Source organism: Cetorhinus maximus, chromosome 2 (assembly GCF_964194155.1).
Source record: "Cetorhinus maximus chromosome 2, sCetMax3.hap1.1, whole genome shotgun sequence".
NCBI classification, from domain to species: Eukaryota; Metazoa; Chordata; class Chondrichthyes; order Lamniformes; family Cetorhinidae; genus Cetorhinus; species Cetorhinus maximus.
Genome location: NC_135880.1, coordinates 163,940,962 through 163,960,170, shown reverse-complemented (window position 1 = coordinate 163,960,170; position 19,209 = coordinate 163,940,962). Strand labels below are relative to the sequence as shown.

Here is a 19,209-nt window from a genome sequence, read left to right as displayed (position 1 = left end):
ACTATGTACATGTTTAGAGTACAGAGTACAGGTATGGAGAGCACTCCATGGCATGCTCTTACATATTGCTACCTAGTTCTATGCTGCTTGACCTAAGCTCTAGGTCAGGCGCCTTCTCATAGCACCGGTGGGCAGCACTGTACTCAGTCCCAGGTTAACCCTTAATGAACTGGATCCTTTGACTACAAACAAACACAGTGCAAGCAACAACTGGGAACACGCAGGAAACTGGAGACTTAGAGGTTTTTGACTTCTGAAGAAGGTAATTTACTACTTTAAGCTCAGGCCAACAGAGGCTAACTTTATCACCCTCAGAGTGATCTGACTAGTTTGAGGCACAACGTGATAGTGAGCAGTATTAGTGTTGTCATGGACCAGTCTGCGCACTCCCATTCCTTGATGACTTTCTAGCCTCTTTCTTAAGTGCACTCCTCACATACCTCTTGCCTGATCCCCAGTTTCAGCCAATTCAGTGTGAAGCAGCCTTTTCCTCTCCCAACCTTATTACTGGGCTTTACCTTTGGGTCATATCTTTTATCTCCCCTCACTCAGTCCAACCTGCCAAGCCCTTCCTTCCCAATCTTAACCTCCCACTCCCTCCATAACTCTGCCTTGACCCAAGACCTAGCTGCTTGCCACAAATCAAAATTTATTGTAATTAAAATAATTCAGAGGGATCAGATTGCCATTGTTACAGGGTACCACAGCTTTCTACAAACCAAGCTAAAATTACTCTTTTCACTGATTTAACGGTTCACTGGCAGCCCTTTCCCTGTGGGCCCACGTCAATTGTTGCAGGAGATCAACTAATCTAAAATGAGATGCCAAATAGCACTGTTAATAGCTTTAAATTGGAAAAATTAGACAAAATAAACAATCTCACCTGTGGCATAACTGCATTGCCTCTGCAGCAGCTGTCCCCTCATCCAACAAAGAGGCGTTGGCCACATCCATCCCAGTGAGGTCACACACCATCGTCTGATAGTTGAGTAAACTTTCCAATCTGCCTTGGGAGACTTCAGGCTGATAGGGGGTGTACTGAGTAACCCTGAAACAGAGATGCAGAAAATGCTTGTTTTGGTTTTAAGATTTAAATCACTTCTCCATAGTTTTTACTATAAATGCACATTATTTTATAACTTACAAATTTCTAGTAACCTGACTCTCAGGCAGTCTGGGACCTGAACATGGTTTTTGTGGTTCACCGAGGTTACAGTAGAACCAAAGCATAACAGTGGTTAGCCCAATGCTATAACAGGACAAATTTACTGACATTCATTTACTTTATAAATATTATCTCACCCGACTGAGGAAAGAATATGGCAAAAAGCAGTTTGAGAAAATGTCACTGTTTCGAAAGCTGTAAAATTGATTGAAGAACAAGCCAATTTAATAAAAGCAAATTACTGCATATCTGAAATAAAAACAGAAAATGCGGGAAAAATTCAGCCTGTCTGGCAACATCTATGGAGAGAGAAACAGAGTTAAATTTTGAGTCCAATATAACTTCTCCACTGCCACTGCTCTTCCAGGGATGCCCACCTTGAAGTACTGCTCTTCTCTCCAGCAGGATTTCCATTTGCCTTTTTCACCCTGTTCACCTCCATTGCTTTCCATTTCCCTTCTCATGTTTGACAAGGTGTTTACCAAAACTCACTTTCCAAGACATCTTTGTCAATCTCTCCTTAGCTCTCACCTATCACTGACCTTCAATCTTGCTCCACCTGCTCCACCTCTTAAGCAGTATAAAATCCATCACATTTCTACTTCTCCTTAGCTCTGAAGAAAAGTCATATGGACGACAAAACATTAACTGTTTCTTTCTCCACAGATGCTGCCAGACCTGCTGAGTTTTTCCAGCATTTTCTGTTTTTATTTTATATGACTCTTCTCTAGTTCCATTCCAAGAATAAACCATTTCCCCAACTTGTCTTTAATTCCATTCAGTAATTATTCAGCCAGCTGCTTCTTCGCCAGCACTCCTCCTCCTTCAGGTTCGATGCTCTAAAAGGGCATTGGCAACCATGGACTTCCATTAGGTTGGTCCATGATTATGCTTCGCAAAGTACTGCAGTCGTTTGCCATTGCCTTCTGCAAGTATGGCTGATCAGGAAACTCCCCCCCTCATAACCACATATTATGCCATGAGGTGAATTTACAGGCTGATTATCAACCTGTTTGGCCACATTATGCACACAGCTTCCATTGCCATCAAGTCCTGAAGTGGGACTTGAACTCAGAGCTTCTGGCCAAGAGGCAGGGATGCAACCACTGCACCACAAGACCTCGAACCAACATTAACTGGTTTGAACGGGTGTCCATTCTGCATATCTTTATTTTGTTTTCTAGCTTCACTGAAATCTTGCTAATTTAGCATTCACTTGTAATTAGTTTAACCTAATAATCTCCATTATATGTCTCTGAGCATAACTTGAAAGTGGATGTTGTCACGTTTTTAATCTTGCTTTTCTCCAATTTTCAGTAATGCAATGCTCTTTACAACTTAAAGCCTAAGTCCTCAAATTTGCTCATGAAGTCACGTTCCCAAAACAACATATTTTAAATATAGCTTGCTTATACACAACTGAAATAGCCAGCAAGGAATTAAGGTCAGCAGTGTCCGTTATTTGGTCTAGATGTCCAAAATGGTATTATGGCATGCACAAGCATGTTGGTGAGGGCATTAATGAATGCACAGTGAACGGCTGCCGGAAGAAAGCAGAGCAGACAGCTCATGGTGTCAGTGGGCATTGCTGATTTGGTGCCAGCAGTGCCATTTTGGAGCTCAATGCTCCAGCTAACGCCCTGTCCTATCTTTGCACAGCTGAACATGCATTTAGCAGCAGGAAGGAACCCCCACAGCACTATTTAAAGGGATCAACCACCACTTACAGGTTAGTTATTCATTGATTTCTTTTGGCTGATGCTTTGACTCTACAAGTATTTGATGCTTTCTAGAGTTGTTTAAAGTTGCTAAGGTCAAATGGGTCGTGGTGTGGCAGATGCTCAAGGAGATTTTGCTGAGTCTAAGGCTTCCACACAAACCGGTCGCTCCCAAACATCGTCATTCCCTCGAAACAAGGATGATGTCCACCAGGTTCTGTGATTTGTGTGACCTCAGGTGACCCAGCAAGCCAATCCTGGAGCCACAGACCTTTGGGCGAAGAGGACAAGAGTTGCTCTGAGAAAGGAGGGTTGAGGTGGGATGCAGTTCTAGAGCCAGGGTTCTTCTCTCTCCTTTCCTGCATTTGTCCTTTCTCTACAGTAGAGTTCATGTGGTCAGTTTCTTACTGCATTTTCGCTTGTTGGATGGGGTGCCGCCACATGGCACAATGTGCAACAAGTTCCTCCCACTCACCGATGTCAATTTGTGCCCATTTTAATGAGGCCTTTGGAATGCCCTTAAAACATCTTCTCTGTCCTCCTTGAGATCGGGTGCCAGGCTTATGTTGCGAAAAGAGGATCTGCTTCAGAAGTCGATGATTTGGCATGTGGATGCAGTGCCCAAACCAGTGGAGCTAATTTCACATGATCATGGTTGCAATGCTGGAGAAATTGGAGAGGATGTTGGGGTTCGTTCGCCTGTCTTCCCACATGACTTTTGAGTATCCTGCGGAGACACTGTTGGTGGAAATTCAGAGCGCACCCAGGCATGGGTGCACTTGTAACCATTTCCTTTAGGAATACATGACTTGGGAGAATAAAGAGAGGTGACACAGACAGGGCAAGCTATTGGACGAGAAAAGAAGAGGAGAGGAAGTGGAGCTCTCAGCAGGAGGTCATATCTTCCCAAGATGTTCAAGGAGTGCTTTCGCCTGAACCTCAATAAGGATCAATGTGTTTAGTAAGGTTGTCCTCACTGCCAGCCACATCTCCAACTTCACAGCAGGGCAAGGACCACATTGCTAGTGGCTTTGCAGGTGACCCAAGTCATGAACTTATAATTGTCTAGCTCTTTCCAGGCTGAAGCTTGAGAAATTTGAGACATCTCAAAATTTACCATCCGCTGTTGGGTAAAGGAAATCACTGACCGCTCTGGAGGAGCCTTGCAGTGCTCAGCACAGCAGTTGTTAAGAGTTGTCGTGGTCTGCTCAACCTTACCCCGTTAGAGAGCAGCCTTTGTCACCAGCTGTATGGAAAGCATTTGAGGAGCAGGAACATGAGAAGAAGGAGGCAATCTAGAGTTCTCCTTCTTGCCCAGGCAAACCGTGAATAATTTATTCAAGTGAGATACTAGTACCTGCAATCCCAATTCTCCATTCCATTTGCCCAGCTCTTTGAAGCCTATACCTTCCAACGCAATCTGCACACTTGTGGATTCAGTCATGGCGCAGTTTCTGATAGCCAATGTCTCAGCTTCCACCAGAACTCTAGTATAGTACTGGAAGCAAAGACTGAAGTCATGCAATGTCAGCCTGTTGCCATGCAAGCTCATACTGCTGCCATCATGGTTGGGGCTTACATTGTGCAAAGGGGTTAGCATAGTGTCACAGCAGTTTAGCAATCTGTCCTCTGACACTTTGCTAGGAACGCTGAGGCATACTTTCGCATTCAGAGGAGTGGCACCATGGAGCACGCATCTGCTGTCCTCTCAGTAAGACAGCTTTCTTCCTCCCACCCCTGCCACTCCACCAGAGCCCTTGTAGCTGCTTGTCAGCCAGCCATCCCAGCTTGCTGCCACCCATGCTTAAATGGTGCAGATTGCAGCCGGGCCTTCTCGGCCTAGAATTGTTCGAGGTTTTCCTCCAAGGCCATCTACTGCCTCCTCTACTGAAAGTCAGTAGCCTTACCAGTCAGTATTGTACTGTGTAGGAGCACCACGACAGGCAAAGGCACATGGTAGACAGGCACTTAGGGAATGCACAAGGGTAATTTGTTGACTTTGTACACAGTATGATTTGATTTTTGATTTGGAATGTTTATTCCACAATGGTTTATTTGTGCATGGTGGCAAAATGGTCAGTAATGGGAAAGGCAAGGTGTGAGAGTTGACTCTTCGCTTCCAGTACTACACTAGAGTTCTGGTGGAAGCTGCTTGTGCTGGAGTGGAAGCTGAGACCTTGGCCATCAGAAGCTGCACCATGACTGAGTCCACAAGTGTGCGGATCGTGTTGGATACCATCTCTATACTAGAAGGTATAGGATCCAAAGAGCTGGGCAAATAGAATGGAAAATTGGGTTTGCAGGTACTAGTAATGCACTTGAATAAATTCTTCATGGATAGCCTGAGCAGGGAGGGGATCTCTAGATTGAAGCCCTGTACCAAGTTGGTGTTGGATTCCTTATGCACCTTCACATTGACCACAGGCTTTCTAGCAGACTTCACAATGCACCAAGCATTTCATTGCACATACCCATCAATATTCTTCTGTAGGCTGTGCCATTGAAGTGCTCATGAGTCCTGTGCAACAGAACTCGTGCCCAACTTTACCTTCCGGTGAGTTGGCAACTGCACCATCCTCGCCCACTGTCTTAGCTATAGGCCACAAATGCCCAGTGTTTTAGCACATGCATATCCTGCCTTTGTGTTAACTTCTAAACCCTCTAAATTATCCTAAATTGTCAGTATCTGAACTGGTGGCTGTGAAGTGACAGTGCCTTCAAAATCACTCTTCTTGCTATCCCTCACTGTCTGGTTAGATTACACTTCTTGGGTGTCTGAAAGGAGAAAAGCAAAAGGGTAAGGCTGTGGTGCGGGGACGGACAGGTGTAATGACAGCTGCATACTTACACCAACTGCAGCTTGTAATTCAGAAGAGCATGTTGTATTGAAAGGGAGGTGGTATGTGAAAAGAAGGTAAGACAATACTGTCAATGTTTGATGGTTTTAGCCCTCTGCTGGCTCTCCACAAAGAATGCCTACTTCCACCTCTACAACACTGCCCTTCTCTGACCCTGCCTTAGCCCATCGACTGCAAAAATCCCCATCTATACTTTTGTTACCTCAAGACTCATTTTATTATTCTCAACAGTATTCTCAGGAGCATTTAGCTCCTCATTAGTATGGTAGTTAGTATCCCCACCTGTCACGTGGGAGATTAGAGTTTAATTCGCTGACGGGGGCGAAGTCACTGTCTAGATGGTTACTTGTCGAAGCAGCTGCTTTATTGAGGAAGACAGTGGTGTAGTGGTAATGTCACTAGACTAGTAATCCTGAGACTCAGGCTAATGCTCTAGGCACATAGGTTCAAATCCCATCAAGGCAGCTGGTGGAATTTAAATTCAATTAAAAGTTCTGGGATTGAAAGCTCATCTCAGTAATGGTAACCATGAAACTACCATTGATTATTGCGAAAACCCATCTGGTTCACTAAGTCCCTACATGTGACTCCAGATCCATAGCAATATGGCTGACTCCTAACTGCCCTCTGAAATGGCTTCAGTCACTCAGTTCAAGGGTAATTAGGGACAGGCAACAAATGCTGGCCTTGCCAGGGACACCCACATTCCATCAAAGAATCTTTTTTAAAAACATGGGTTCATAGCTCCTTATCATTAACCTTCTCCAGCCTAGCAACCACTCTACATTCTTCCAACCCTGGCTATGTGCGCATTTCTATTCTCTTCGCCACATCAGTCACAATTGCACCTTCAGTCATCTTCATCCTAAACTGAGATTCCCACTCAACTTCTCTGCCTCTCTCTCCTCCCTTCAAGATGCTCCTTAAAACCGACTTCTTTAGTTTGCTCAAGCTAAATGAAAGAGAGAGAGTGTAGCTCAGAGTACACACTGCTACTTCTGACTAAATCGGTATGGATAGGGAGAACACTCAGACTGCCTGTTTCAGAAAAACACTGATATTGTCAGATGCATCAGAGACCACACTGTGCCTCATTTATTTTACAGTGTTGTGCCTTTAAGGGATCATTATACTCATCACATGGATATGTACTTGGCACATTTCAGAAGTATATTCTCCAGTTTAAAAGTAGTGCAGTAATTCAGTCGTTGGAAGCATCACTGCAGTGACAGGGATACAGTCATGTCCAGAGTGATAACAAGCTTGTACTTCTCAAAAACTGATCATTGTATTAAGGAGACCACAAATGGGATACTTCATGATTTATAAACAAAAATAGCAGCATGACTAAGTGGACCAACAAGTGCACATTGCATTGTAAGTGAATAGTCTTAATTGTCCGACATATCTGCATTTTATATGTTTTTATTTTCTGCACACTGGACAGAAAGCTGATGAAAAATGCAACTTAATTATTTGTGCTAATAGTGGATTATGTACAACTGGACAACATATTCTACAGGCCTGAATTTGCTGGTGTAATATTTACATTGATCTACATGTACAGCAATATAAACTTAAATGACACAGAGGGAGAAGTGCAGTAGAAAATATATCTCCAAGTTCCATTTTTCTTCCCGGCAACCAATTTATGCAAATTTATTCCAACAGCAAATTTCTTCATATATTCTTTTCCAAACTTTACTGTCTACTTTCACATCACACTGGTGTGATTTAAGACAGTTCCTAAGTCACCTTGCAAGATTGTTGCATTAAGAATCTCCCTCATGCTCACGTAATTCTTCATCCACCCCGGCTATTTCTTTTCTTAGCTCAGCACACAGAAATACACTGAATTATGGTCGTTTGTAACATGTCCCTACTGTAACATTGTGCTGTAAAAAAATTACAAAGCCATGCTCTTGCAGGCACAAGCAAAACAAGGCAAAGAAACAACTAAATAGGAAATTCAATCATTTGGTGCTGGGTTAATTTGGACGACAGCAGGTAGGAAAAAATACTTATCTCCAAATTTGCTTGCACGTTTACATTTTTTGCTGCTCACATTTACATTTTTAATTAACCTACAGGATTATTTTAAATTTCTTAGGTCTCCCACACTGACTCTCACTACATCAGATTTCAGGGTGTAAGAGTCTGCAATAAACAGACCAGCTGCTTTAAGTGCGAGGTTATGTAAAATAGATCTTCCTATACTAGTTTGCACACAACGGGAGATTGTTCTGAAATGAGGTCAATGTGGACTTGTCTAAGCACTTCCTTACAAAACAGGTCAACCCAAAAATATTCACTCAATTTGAGGGATTTTCTTCTAACTAACTTCTAACTAGCTATGCCTTCTGCTGTAGTAATGACATGCCTTAATTTGGCATTATAGATTAATTAGCATAACAGGCTAAGAACTGGAGCAAGGACAGATTTCTAACAAATTTGAACATGGAGAGTGTCTGGAGTATTTGAAAGGCTTGGGGAAACTACTGAAATAACAAGAGACAACAGATTTCCCATAGGTTAATGGATGCTGAAGGAACCATAATTTAGCAAGTATTATTGCGTTATGCAATTTAAGTTCTGTATAGGAGGGCTAGAGTTCCCTGGAACATATCTGCCAGGCAGTTTCACAGGCAAAAGAGGTGATATGTGAAGTTTTACCCTCGATGCAGCTTCTACAGTTTTTGCTTTGCAACAAAAAAGTGCAGCAACTTTATTTTAAGGAATTATCCTTTGAGGAATGCTTGGACAACCTAGGCCTATAGCTATTGGAGTTTAGAAGAATGAGGGGTGATCTTATTGAAACATAAGATCCTGAGGGGGATTGACAGGGTGGGTGCTGAAAAGATGTTTCCCCTTGTGGGACAGACTAAAACTAGGGGATACAGTTTAAAAATTAGGGGTCTCCCATTTAAGATGAATTTTTGAGAAGAATTTTTTTCTCTGAGGGTCATGAGTCTCTAGGACTCTTCCCCAGAGAACGGTAGAGGCAGGGTCATTGACTGTTTCTAAGGCAAAGGTAGATAGATCCTTGACTAACAAGGGAGTCAAAGGTTATTAGGGATAGGAGAAATGTGGAGTTGAGGCCACAATAAGATCAGCCATTATCTTATTGAATGATGGAGCAGGCTCAAGGGGCCAAATGGCCTACTCCTGCTCCTAACTTGTATGTTCATACAGATATACCTATTAAATGTGGTGCAGACATAAACAACTCTAGTCTGGTCAAAATGTTATGTATAAGTAAATGTTCAGTCAAATCTCCTTGGTGATAAAAGAAATAGACTTGAGCACAATGTAGACCATGCTCACATCTGTTGGCTATATGGCTTTGAACTTTGAGTTCAAGAGTGTATAAAAGGGCTTTTGCAAAAATTCCGCTAAAAGGGCCAATAATATTTTGAGTGAATACACTTTTTGCAACATTAAAGTTGTCAACAGCAACAGCTGGAGAGAAAAATTTCTAAAAAGATATTCAAGTTTTCCAATGATCTTCGCTATTTGGTTGCTCTAGCATATAGCAGATGTGATCAATTGCCAATGCCAAGAGAGTTCAAGCCTTGAGAGTGAAACCACTTTGTAATTTTATACAGTAGAACAGTCCAGTTCATCATTATGGACACAAGCATGGCCCAACTATATTATCTATATGTGCCTCCTGATTTGGATCTGGGATCTCATCCTAAACTCCACCACCTTGTTACGTTTCTCCTCACCTTCAGTCATTTTTTCCCAACTCTTGCTTCATTCCTAAACTTTCTCCCATCTGCTTGGGATATTTTCCTCTGTTTAAAGTAATTACACAACTGTAAATTGTTGTGACTGCTGCTCACCTTCAAGATGGTCAGTTCGTCGCCCGGTAAAAAGGGTGATATTATCAGAAAGGTAAATGTCACTTTAACTCCTCTGTAAGACATGCTCAAATGAAAAGGAACAACAAGTTCTGGAGCTGCTATTCATCTTCATTTATTATAATCTGTTTACATTCTGTCATGAGGTTGCTAATCCAGTTTAACAATCATCTCCTCACATTGTCAACACCTCACCTTGAGCCACAAAGGATTACAGCTAAAAGGTTTGACATGTTGTGCAGCATTTCATGGGTTGTCTCATAATTGAATTTATTTGCTCAAATGCTAAACACAGTTAAGAGCTGCTAGGCTGTAATTGTCAAATGTTGACTCTCCGACTGAGGTTAGGGCAAAAAAAAGAAAATCAGCAGAATCAAAAGTGAATGCCAGAGAAAATTAAGCATTTCTTATTTCCTAACTATTCCTCTTCCAATATTCAGGTCATCCAAACTCACACCAGCTGCATGAAGGCAGCTTCAGGATGTCCCCAAGTACTGCTGTGAATATCTAGTTCATAATTCATATGTTTTAGAATACAACATTTCAGTTTTAGGAATTAAAATGGTAAATGTAGGATAAATGGAAACATCTGGTTAAGAAACTGGCATGCATCTCAAATTAATGCAATTTAAACAAGCTTGGAGTTAATTACAATTAAATGCTAGCCTATGTTTATCTTCAATGGATGACCCATTTCTGGACCTCTTCGTAGAGCCAGGGTGTTTATGATTATACCCATAAAAGTTAGCAATTCCGGAGAGAAGCCAATTAGAAACAGAAATTATTCACATAGGTTACAGAATCAAAGAGTTGTTTTTTTTCTTATTTCAAGGATGTGGGCATCTCTGGGTAGGGTGGCATTTTTATTGCCCATTCCCAATTGCCCTTGGAAAGGTGCTGGTGAGCTGCCTTCTTGAACCGCTGCAGTCCATGTCATGTAGGTACACCCACAGAGCTGTTAGGAAGGGAGTTCCAGGATTTTGACCCAACAGCAGTGAATGAAAGGCAATATATTTCCAAGTCAGGCTGGTGAGTGGCTTGGAGGGAAACTTGCATTAGGCAGTGTTCTCTTGCATCTGCTGTCCTTGCCCTTCTAGGTGGTAGAGGTCATGGGCTTGGCAGGTGTTGAAGGAATTATGGGGATTTGCTGCAATGCATTCTGTAGATGGTACACACTTCTGCCACTGAGAATTATGGTGGAGGGAGTGGATGTTAGAGGTGGAGGATGGGGTACCAATCAAGCGGACTGCTTTGCCCTGAATGATGTCAAGCTTCTTGAGTTGTTGATGGAACTGCACTCTTCCAGGCGAGTGGAGAATATTCCATCACACTCCTGACTTGTGCCTTGTAGATGATGGACAGGCTTTGGGGAGTTAGGAGGAGAGTTACTAGCTGTAGAATTCCTAGCCTCTGACCTGCTCTTGTAGCCAAAGTATTTATAAGTCTGGTCCAGTTGAGTTTCTGGTCAGTGGTAACCCCAGGCTGTTGATAGTGGGAGGATTCAGCAATGGTAATACCATTGAATGTCATGGTGAAATGGTTTGATTCTCTCATCATCACCTGGCACTTGTGTGCCATAAATACTGCTTGCCACTTATCAGCCCAAAAATAATGTTGCTCAGATCTTGCTGCAAATGTGCACAGACTGCTTCAATTATATAAAGGAGGCACAAATGGTGCTGAATATTGTGCAATCATCAGCTACATTCCCACTTCTGCCCGTATGATGGAGAGCAGGTCATTGATGTAGTGTCATGAAGCTATTAATGTATAATATGTTGTTGGAATTTTTAATTTTTTAAATAGAGGTTTAGCCTGTGGGTGTCATAATTGAATTAAAGCCAGTTGGTCTGGGTAATTTGATGTAAATTAGTTTTGAGATGTATGAGAGATAGAGTGTATTTGCATTTTGTTGAACGGTAGTGAAATCTGGCACCTAGCTAACAGAGGCCAAGCAATGTTTATATTACTAACAAAATTGGTATTATAAAAGGGGTTTTGTTGTTAGGAGAGGTGGAGTTCAAAGGGGCTGCTGATACAATGAGAATTTACATTCAAAGAGATGTGCTGGGTATAACAGATAGCAGTTGTGTGTGCAGGGCAGAGGCATGCAACATCAAAGCCTGTAAGCCTACCACTGTGTCTGCAAAGGAACCAAAGTGAAAGGAACCTCACTTTGAATTTATACGGTGAAAATGCTTTGCCTGGTGCCTGCTTAAAGTCTATGGGTTGCTGTTGCCTTAATGGAGATTAGTTTGGGAATTTGTTAAAGATTATGATAGTAGTAATTTGTAGCCATGTGTATATATTTAACTTGTGAAAATTAACAAATGTCTCATGTAGTTTTATATAAAAACCTCTCGAGAACTGGTGGTTTTATGCCTGAATTCAGAGTTGCATCTCAAACATACCAAGTGCAAATTATAGGTTATGATAGTTGTTTAAAGTTTCCCTCTGGTTTTTTTAAACAATTCAGCGTTACCAACTGCTGTGTCATAACATGAAGCACCCTAAGATGGTTAGGCCTAGGATACATCTCCACAAGTGTAAAACAGTCTCTATGTATCCAAACCTTTCAGAATTTTAAAAACCTCTATTGGGCCACCCTTCAGCCTTCTCATTTCAAGAGAAGGGACACAACCTGCTCATCCTTTCCCTGATAAGTACAAGCTTGCTGTTCTGGTATCATGCTTGTAAATCAAATTGCATCCCTCCTGTGCCTCATTGTCTTTATAGAATATGGCGACAGGACTGCAAACAATACTTCCAGTGTGATCTAAACAAGGTTCAATACAAGTTTAGTTTAACTTCTTTATTTTTCAATTCTCTCTCTCTCTAGAAATAAACTCTAGTGCTTGCACGGTTTGCTTTGGTTATGACCTAATTGACCTAGGTTCCAACTTGAAGTGATTTGTGCATTTGACTTCCCAGACCCCTTTACTCCATTGCATCTTGCAGGAGTTCCACAGATAAGTAGAATAGGTGGGGGAGTTGTGGTATTCTATTTTGTTGACCCGAAAGCAAAGACAAGATGGAAACATGAAAGATCTTATATTTGGGAGGATTGGAGTTTCAAAGAGGCGTGAAAACAATGGAATCTGGTGAAAAGAGAAGGTATTTTAGAGTTACTGTGGAGAGCTTTAGGTAGCTGTTTTGAACTGTTGAGCTGGAGTCGAGAGATGTAGCAGCTGGAGCTGTAGGCTAGGAGAGGATGCAGTTTGAATCAACTATGCAGTCAAGCCAGAAAAGTCTAAGGCTGCAAAAAGCAGTTTTATTCTGAAGTCTGGATTTTCACAGCAGAGTGGAAGAGTTACAGGTCATGTGGTTACACCTTTATTGAAGCTACAGCAGTTTGCCTTGAGTAATATTACTGGATTTTTTTTATAGTTGAACATCTATAAGGTAGTGACCTCTACCTCGCAGAGGCTGAGCGTCAACTCGCAGACACTTCCTCCTACCTCTCCCTGGACCATGACCCCACCACTGAACATCAAGCCATTGTTTCCAGGACTGTCACTGACCTCATCTCCTCTGGAGATCTTCCTCCCACAGCTTCCAACCTGATAGTCGACCAACCTTGGTCGGCCCACTTCTACCTCCTACCCAAAATCCACAAACAGAACTGTCCTGGCAGACCGATCGTGTCAGCCTGTTCCTGCCCCACAGAACTCATTTCTCGTTATCTTGACTCCCTTCTCTCTCCCCTTGTCCAGTCCCTTCCCACCTACATCCGTGATTCCTCTGACACCTTACGTCACATCAACAATTTCCAGTTCCCTGGCCCCAACCGCTTCCTCTTCACCATGGACGTCCAATCCCTCTACACCTCCATCCCCCACCAGGATAGTCTGAGGGCCCTTAGCTTCTTCCTTGAACAGAGGCCCCAACAATCCCCATCCACCACTACTCTCCTCCGTCTGGCTGAACTTGTCCTCACACTGAACAATTTCTCCTTTAACTCCTCTCACTTCCTCCAAATAAAAGGTGTGGCTATGGGTACCCGCATGGGCCCCAGCTATGCCTGTCTCTTTATGGGGTATGTGGAACATTCCTTGTTCCAGTCCTACTCTGGCCCCCTCCCACAACTTTCTCCGGTATATCGATGATTACTTCGGTGCTGCTTCATGCTCTCGTCGGGACCTGAAAAAATTTATTAATTTTGCTTCCAATCTTCACCCCTTCATCATTTTCACATGGTCCATCTCTGACACTTCCCTTCCCTTCCTTGACCTCTCTGTCTCAATTTCTGGTGATAGACTGGCCACCAATATCCATTACAAGCCTACCGACTCCCACAGCTACCTGGTCTACAGCTCCTCACACCCCACTTCCTGTAAGGACTCCATCCCATTCTCTCAGTTCCTTCGCCTCCGTCGCATCTGTTCTGATGATGCTACCTTCAAAAACAGTTGCTCTGACATGTCCTCCTTCTTCCTTAACTGAGGTTTTCCACCCACAGTCGTTGACAGGGCTCTCAACCGTGTCCGGCCCATCTCCCGCGCTTCTGCCCTCACACCTTCTCCTCCCTCCCAGAAACATGATAGGGTCCCCCTTGTCCTCACTTATCACCCCACCAGCCTCCGCATTCAAAGGATCATCCTCCGCCATTTCCGCCAACTCCAGCATGATGCCACCACCAAACACAGCTTCCCTTCACCCCGTTGGCGGCATTCCGTAGGGATCGTTCCCTCCGGGACACCCTGGTCCACTCCTCCATCACCCCCTACTCCTCAACCCCCACCAATGGCACCTCCCCATGCCCACGCAAAAGATGCAACACCTGCCCCTTCACTTCCTCTCTCCTCACCGTCCAAGGGCCCAAACACTCCTTTCAAGTGAAGCAGCATTTCACTTGCATTTTCCCTAACTTAGTCTACTGCATTTGTTGCTCCCAATGCGGTCTCCTCTACATTGGAGACCCCAAACGGAAACTGGGCGACCGCTTTGCAGAACACCTGCTGTCTGTCCGTAAGAAAGACCCAAACCTCCCTGTCGCTTGCCATTTTAACACTCCACCCTGCTCTCTTGCCCACATGTCTGTCCTTGGCTTGCTGCATTGTTCCAGTGAAGCCCAATGCAAACTGGAGGAACAGCACCTCATCTTCCGACTAGGCACTTTACAGCCTTCTGGACTGAATATTGAATTCAACAACTTTAGATCTAGAACTCCCTCCTCCATCCCCACCCCCTTTCCGTTTCTTCCCCCTCCCTTTTGTTTTTTCCAATAATTTATATAGATTTTTCTTTGCCCACCTATTTCCATTATTTTTAAATCTATACCTTTAATGCCCTGTTAGTCTTTCCACCCCACCCCCACTAGAGCTGTACCTTGAGTGTCCTGCCATCCATTCTTAATTAGCACATTCGTTTAGATAATATCACCTTCAACACCTCTTTGTTCCTTTGTCTGTGACATCTTTTGATTATCTGCTCCTATCACTGCTTGCTTGTCCCTACAACCACACCCCCACCCCACCGAACCCCCCCCGCCCCCAACTTCTCTCCCCCCACCACCCCGCCCACCTTAAACCAACCTATATTTCACCCCTCTCCTAATATTACTCAGTTCTGTTGAAGGGTCATGAGGACTCGAAACGTCAACTCCTTTCTTCTCTGCCGATGCTGCCAGACCTGCTGAGTTTTTCCAGGTAATTCTGTTTTTGTTTATCTATAAGGGAGTGTTGCCTGAAGGTGTTTACTTGCAGCTTAACCAAATAGAGTGGCCTTTTGGGGAAATGTTTTATAAGACTAAGTTTAACTGTGTATCTGTAATCTTGTGTGCTTAAGTTTTCTTTTATTCTTGTTAATAAAATGTTTACTTTTAATTTTTAAAATCCCATTAAGTGTTACTGGACTTTTTATTGCTGAGATCAATATGGCCTGTAAGCCAAGTTTCCCTCTGGGAATTAACATCGTTTGTGGTCATAGCTGACTATGCCTTCCAATTTGGCTTTGTCTGCAAATTTAGAAACTCTTAATTCCTTTGACTCCTAAGTTGAAGTCAGCTATAAATTGCAACAATAGTCCCAGCACAGATCCTTGGAGAATGCAATTTCCCACCTTCTATCACACTGAACAGCTACCTTGGATCCCTAATCTTTCTTGCTTTCAGTCAGCCAACTATCCCCCTGAATTTTCATGCTCTGACCTTCCTGGATGCACAAATTCCACTGCTCTCTAAAGCCTTCAGCGTCAGAAGGTTACACCCTCTTTCAACTTTAAGAGAGCAATTTAAAAAGGTCATAAAAAGACAGGCATCGTAAGCCCTTTTCATGAACTGTTATACTTATTAGGTCCATCCTCAAGAGTGAAATTCCCTGGCAAAATAACATAGCCTTCCCCCTCCTACACTCTCCCCACTCATGCCTTTTGACTGCAATAGAATACAATCCTCTTCAACAAACATGGTCAATATCTGTGGGACACATGCTGATTCACAGATTCCAACTAGAGCCCAGTCAGTCTAGAGCCCATTCCTGGAAGCCCACAAAACCCAGGCCAGGAAAGTCAGTGACACACCACAATGTACAATGACCACCTCATGTTTTACAGAAAGTGATATTTTTTGACCCCTACAACACCTATCATCATGCAAGTAAGACAGTCATTAGCCCTGTCACAGTTAAATCACAGGAACCATTGGCAAATTACCCAATCCCAAAGATAGTAAACTGTTCTCAGTTTCTATACAGACCAAACCATCCCAAAGCATTTTAGTATCCACTCATATCTCAATCCTCTGACAAGCTGTACAGTGATAAAGAAATGCCATTTTCTTTCCCCACTCCCCTCAACCAGCATGAGGAAGGTATTAAATTCTAAATGTGCCCAAATTAATGACATAAATGCTTTGCTGGAGAAACCATATTTGAAAAGAAAAACGAGCTAAACATACGCACAAAACTCAATTCACCACTTTGATTTCAGCATCAGTTATTATTTGACTTTCCATTAAATTTGATATCATTAACAAAACTTTGTTTAAGAAAATAGCTCAACAAAACATAGACACGTGGAAGATGACAGTGCTGCTATTGCAGATGTCAGCAATGGGTAAAACATTTGACTGGAGTTTAAGGTCAGCAGCGAAGGGATGGTATTTGCTGCCGACCTTGAAGAAATCTACTCAAGGATCTAGCAGGCTCTGCTGTGGCATCAATTTGCCCTATTAATACATCAATTTCATTCTGGTCTCATCTATAGGGGATCTCTGGTGTCCAAAAACTGTGATGTCACCAAGCAGGCTGAGCAGTCCAGCCCATTGAAGATTTCTCACACAACAAACCAGGAAGGAAAGAAACAGAGATTATCATTTGCTTCTTAGTCATTTTACAGAACGTGAAATGAAGGTTGGGAGGGAGGGGAATACACAGGACTGGATTTTCCCCTCCGAGGCAGGAATCATGAGCCAGGAGATTTCTTGACATCACGATCCTGCCTTCTGCCCAGCAGAATCCCCCTATGTTATATTCATGTCAGGGTGGCAAGGACAGGCTGGAGTTGGGGCCACTGCCTCCCAAAGCAAGCCTGAGGTGGAAACGGAGGTGGGCAGATGACAAGGTGGACACATTAGAAGGCCCGCCTCTATTTGCTGGGACATCCACCCAGATCTGTATGGGTTATAGGCACCCCTTCACCCCTCACTTTCCCTCCCACCTCGTCCATAAACCCCCCCGTCCCATCCCCCCAATGTAGCCTGTGGGGGAGCTGGCATCACAGACAGCATTTCCTGGATTTCTGCACTTAACTACGTATATGCAGAAGCCAGAGGTTGCTGTCAATTTTACACAGTAATTGTCCTGAACACCAACCGTATCTGATGATAAACTTCAGGCATTACTTTTGCCATCTAGTTCAGGAACAAGCTCGTACAACGAATACAAGCACAGTGTAGTTAGATAAAATCTACCAATGGTCCCTGCAATTTGTTTGTGTCAAGTATACAACAATTTCTATTATTTAGCACCTTTAAATGTAACAAAACGTCCCAAAACTTCACATGACATTTTGAAACAAAATATAACCCTGACGCGCATAAGCAGATGACCAAAAGCTTGGTCAAAGAGATAGGTTTTAAGGAGTGTCTTAAAAAGACGAAAGTGACTTAGAGAGGCAGAGAGGTGTAGGGAGGGAAGTCCAGAGCTTACGTCCCAGGCATCTGAAGGCATGGCCACCAATGGCGGAGCAATTAAAATCAGCGATGCTCACGTGGCCAGAATTAGGGCAACGCAGATATCTTGGAGGGTTGTAGGGCTGGAGAAGATCACAGAGATAGTTGGGGTGGTGAGGGCATGTGAGGTCATGGAGGGATTTGAAAACAAGACGTTGCTTGACTGGAATCCAATGTAGGTCAGTGCGTACGAGGATGATAGGGGAACTGGTCTTGAGTTAAGACATGGATAACCTCAAGTTTACAGACGGTTGAACGTGGGATATTGGAATAGTCAAGTCTAGAGGTAACAACTGCATGATTGAGGCTTTCAGCAACAGATGAACTGAGATAGAGGCAATGGCCAGAAATTTCCCCCTGCCCGGGGCGGGGGGTGGCGGGGTTGTGCGCGAACCCAATCGGATCCGCACCGCCATTTTACATGGGCAGGCCTTATGACGTGCACCCGGAAGCTCACTCCCTGTGTGTGTGTGGGTGGGGGGAGGAGATTCCCTCAGTGGTTCCCTGCACTCTTTCGCGCATGTGTGTGAAGGAGCGCAGAGATCTTCCTGAAACATGGAAGTGCCTCAGGGAGATTTGTTTAAGTTAAGGAAATTTGAATAAAGGTGGGTAAAAAAATCTAAGGACATGTCCCCTCATGTGAAACCGTCACATGAGCTGGGACATGTCCATTATTTATTTCAAAAAGTTTTATTTAAATGGTAAGCCCTTCATGAAACCTCATCCCGCCCATGGATGAGGTTTCATGAAAAATGCGAAGGCCTCCTGGGCTCTTCGCCTGCCCGCCAACCTTAAGGTTGGACGGGCAGCACAGTTAATTACTTTTTAAACAGGCCTTAATAGGTCTTTGACAGGTCAGTGGGCACGCAGCCGACGCCCGCCGAACTGAATATCTGAATGACGCACGGTGACGGCACCACGTGTCATTTTACGTGTCAGCGAGCGGGCTCCGCTCCCCGACAGGAAAATGTTGCCCAATGTTGCGAAGGAAATAGGAGGTCTTAGTGATAGCAGAAATGAAGCTGGAAGCTCAGTTTGGGATCAAATGTAACACCAAGGTTGCGAACAGACTGGCTTAATCTCAAGACTGTTGCCAGAGAGGTGGATGGAGTTGGTAGCTAGGGAACCGAAAATTATGGCTTCAGTCTTCAGCAGGAAATTTCTGCTCATCGACTGCTGGATATCAGATAAGCAGTCAGAGTTTAGCAACAGTGGAGGGGTTAAAAGAGGTGTTCGTGAGGTAGAGATGGGTGTGGTCAGCGTACATGTGAAAACTAATGCGGAGCTTTCAGATGATGTCACCAAGGAGCAGCATATGGATGAGGAGGATGATAGATCCTTGGGGAGCAGAGATAACGGTGCTGGAGCAGGAAGAGAAGCCATTGCAAGTGATTCTCTGGCTATGATTAGACAGATAAGAATAGAACCAGCTGAG

At 43.6% G+C, this 19,209-nt stretch overlaps 1 protein-coding gene across 1 annotated transcript in view; it reads right to left on the bottom strand.

The window, feature by feature from the left end:
• Positions 1-19,209, bottom strand: part of gldc (glycine dehydrogenase (decarboxylating)) — a 180,250-nt gene that overhangs the window by 118,741 nt on the left and 42,300 nt on the right. The window contains exon 4 of the mRNA XM_078570563.1: positions 884-1,048. Coding sequence (XP_078426689.1) covers positions 884-1,048 — 165 coding nt within the window. The remainder of the gene's footprint in view (positions 1-883; positions 1,049-19,209) is intronic.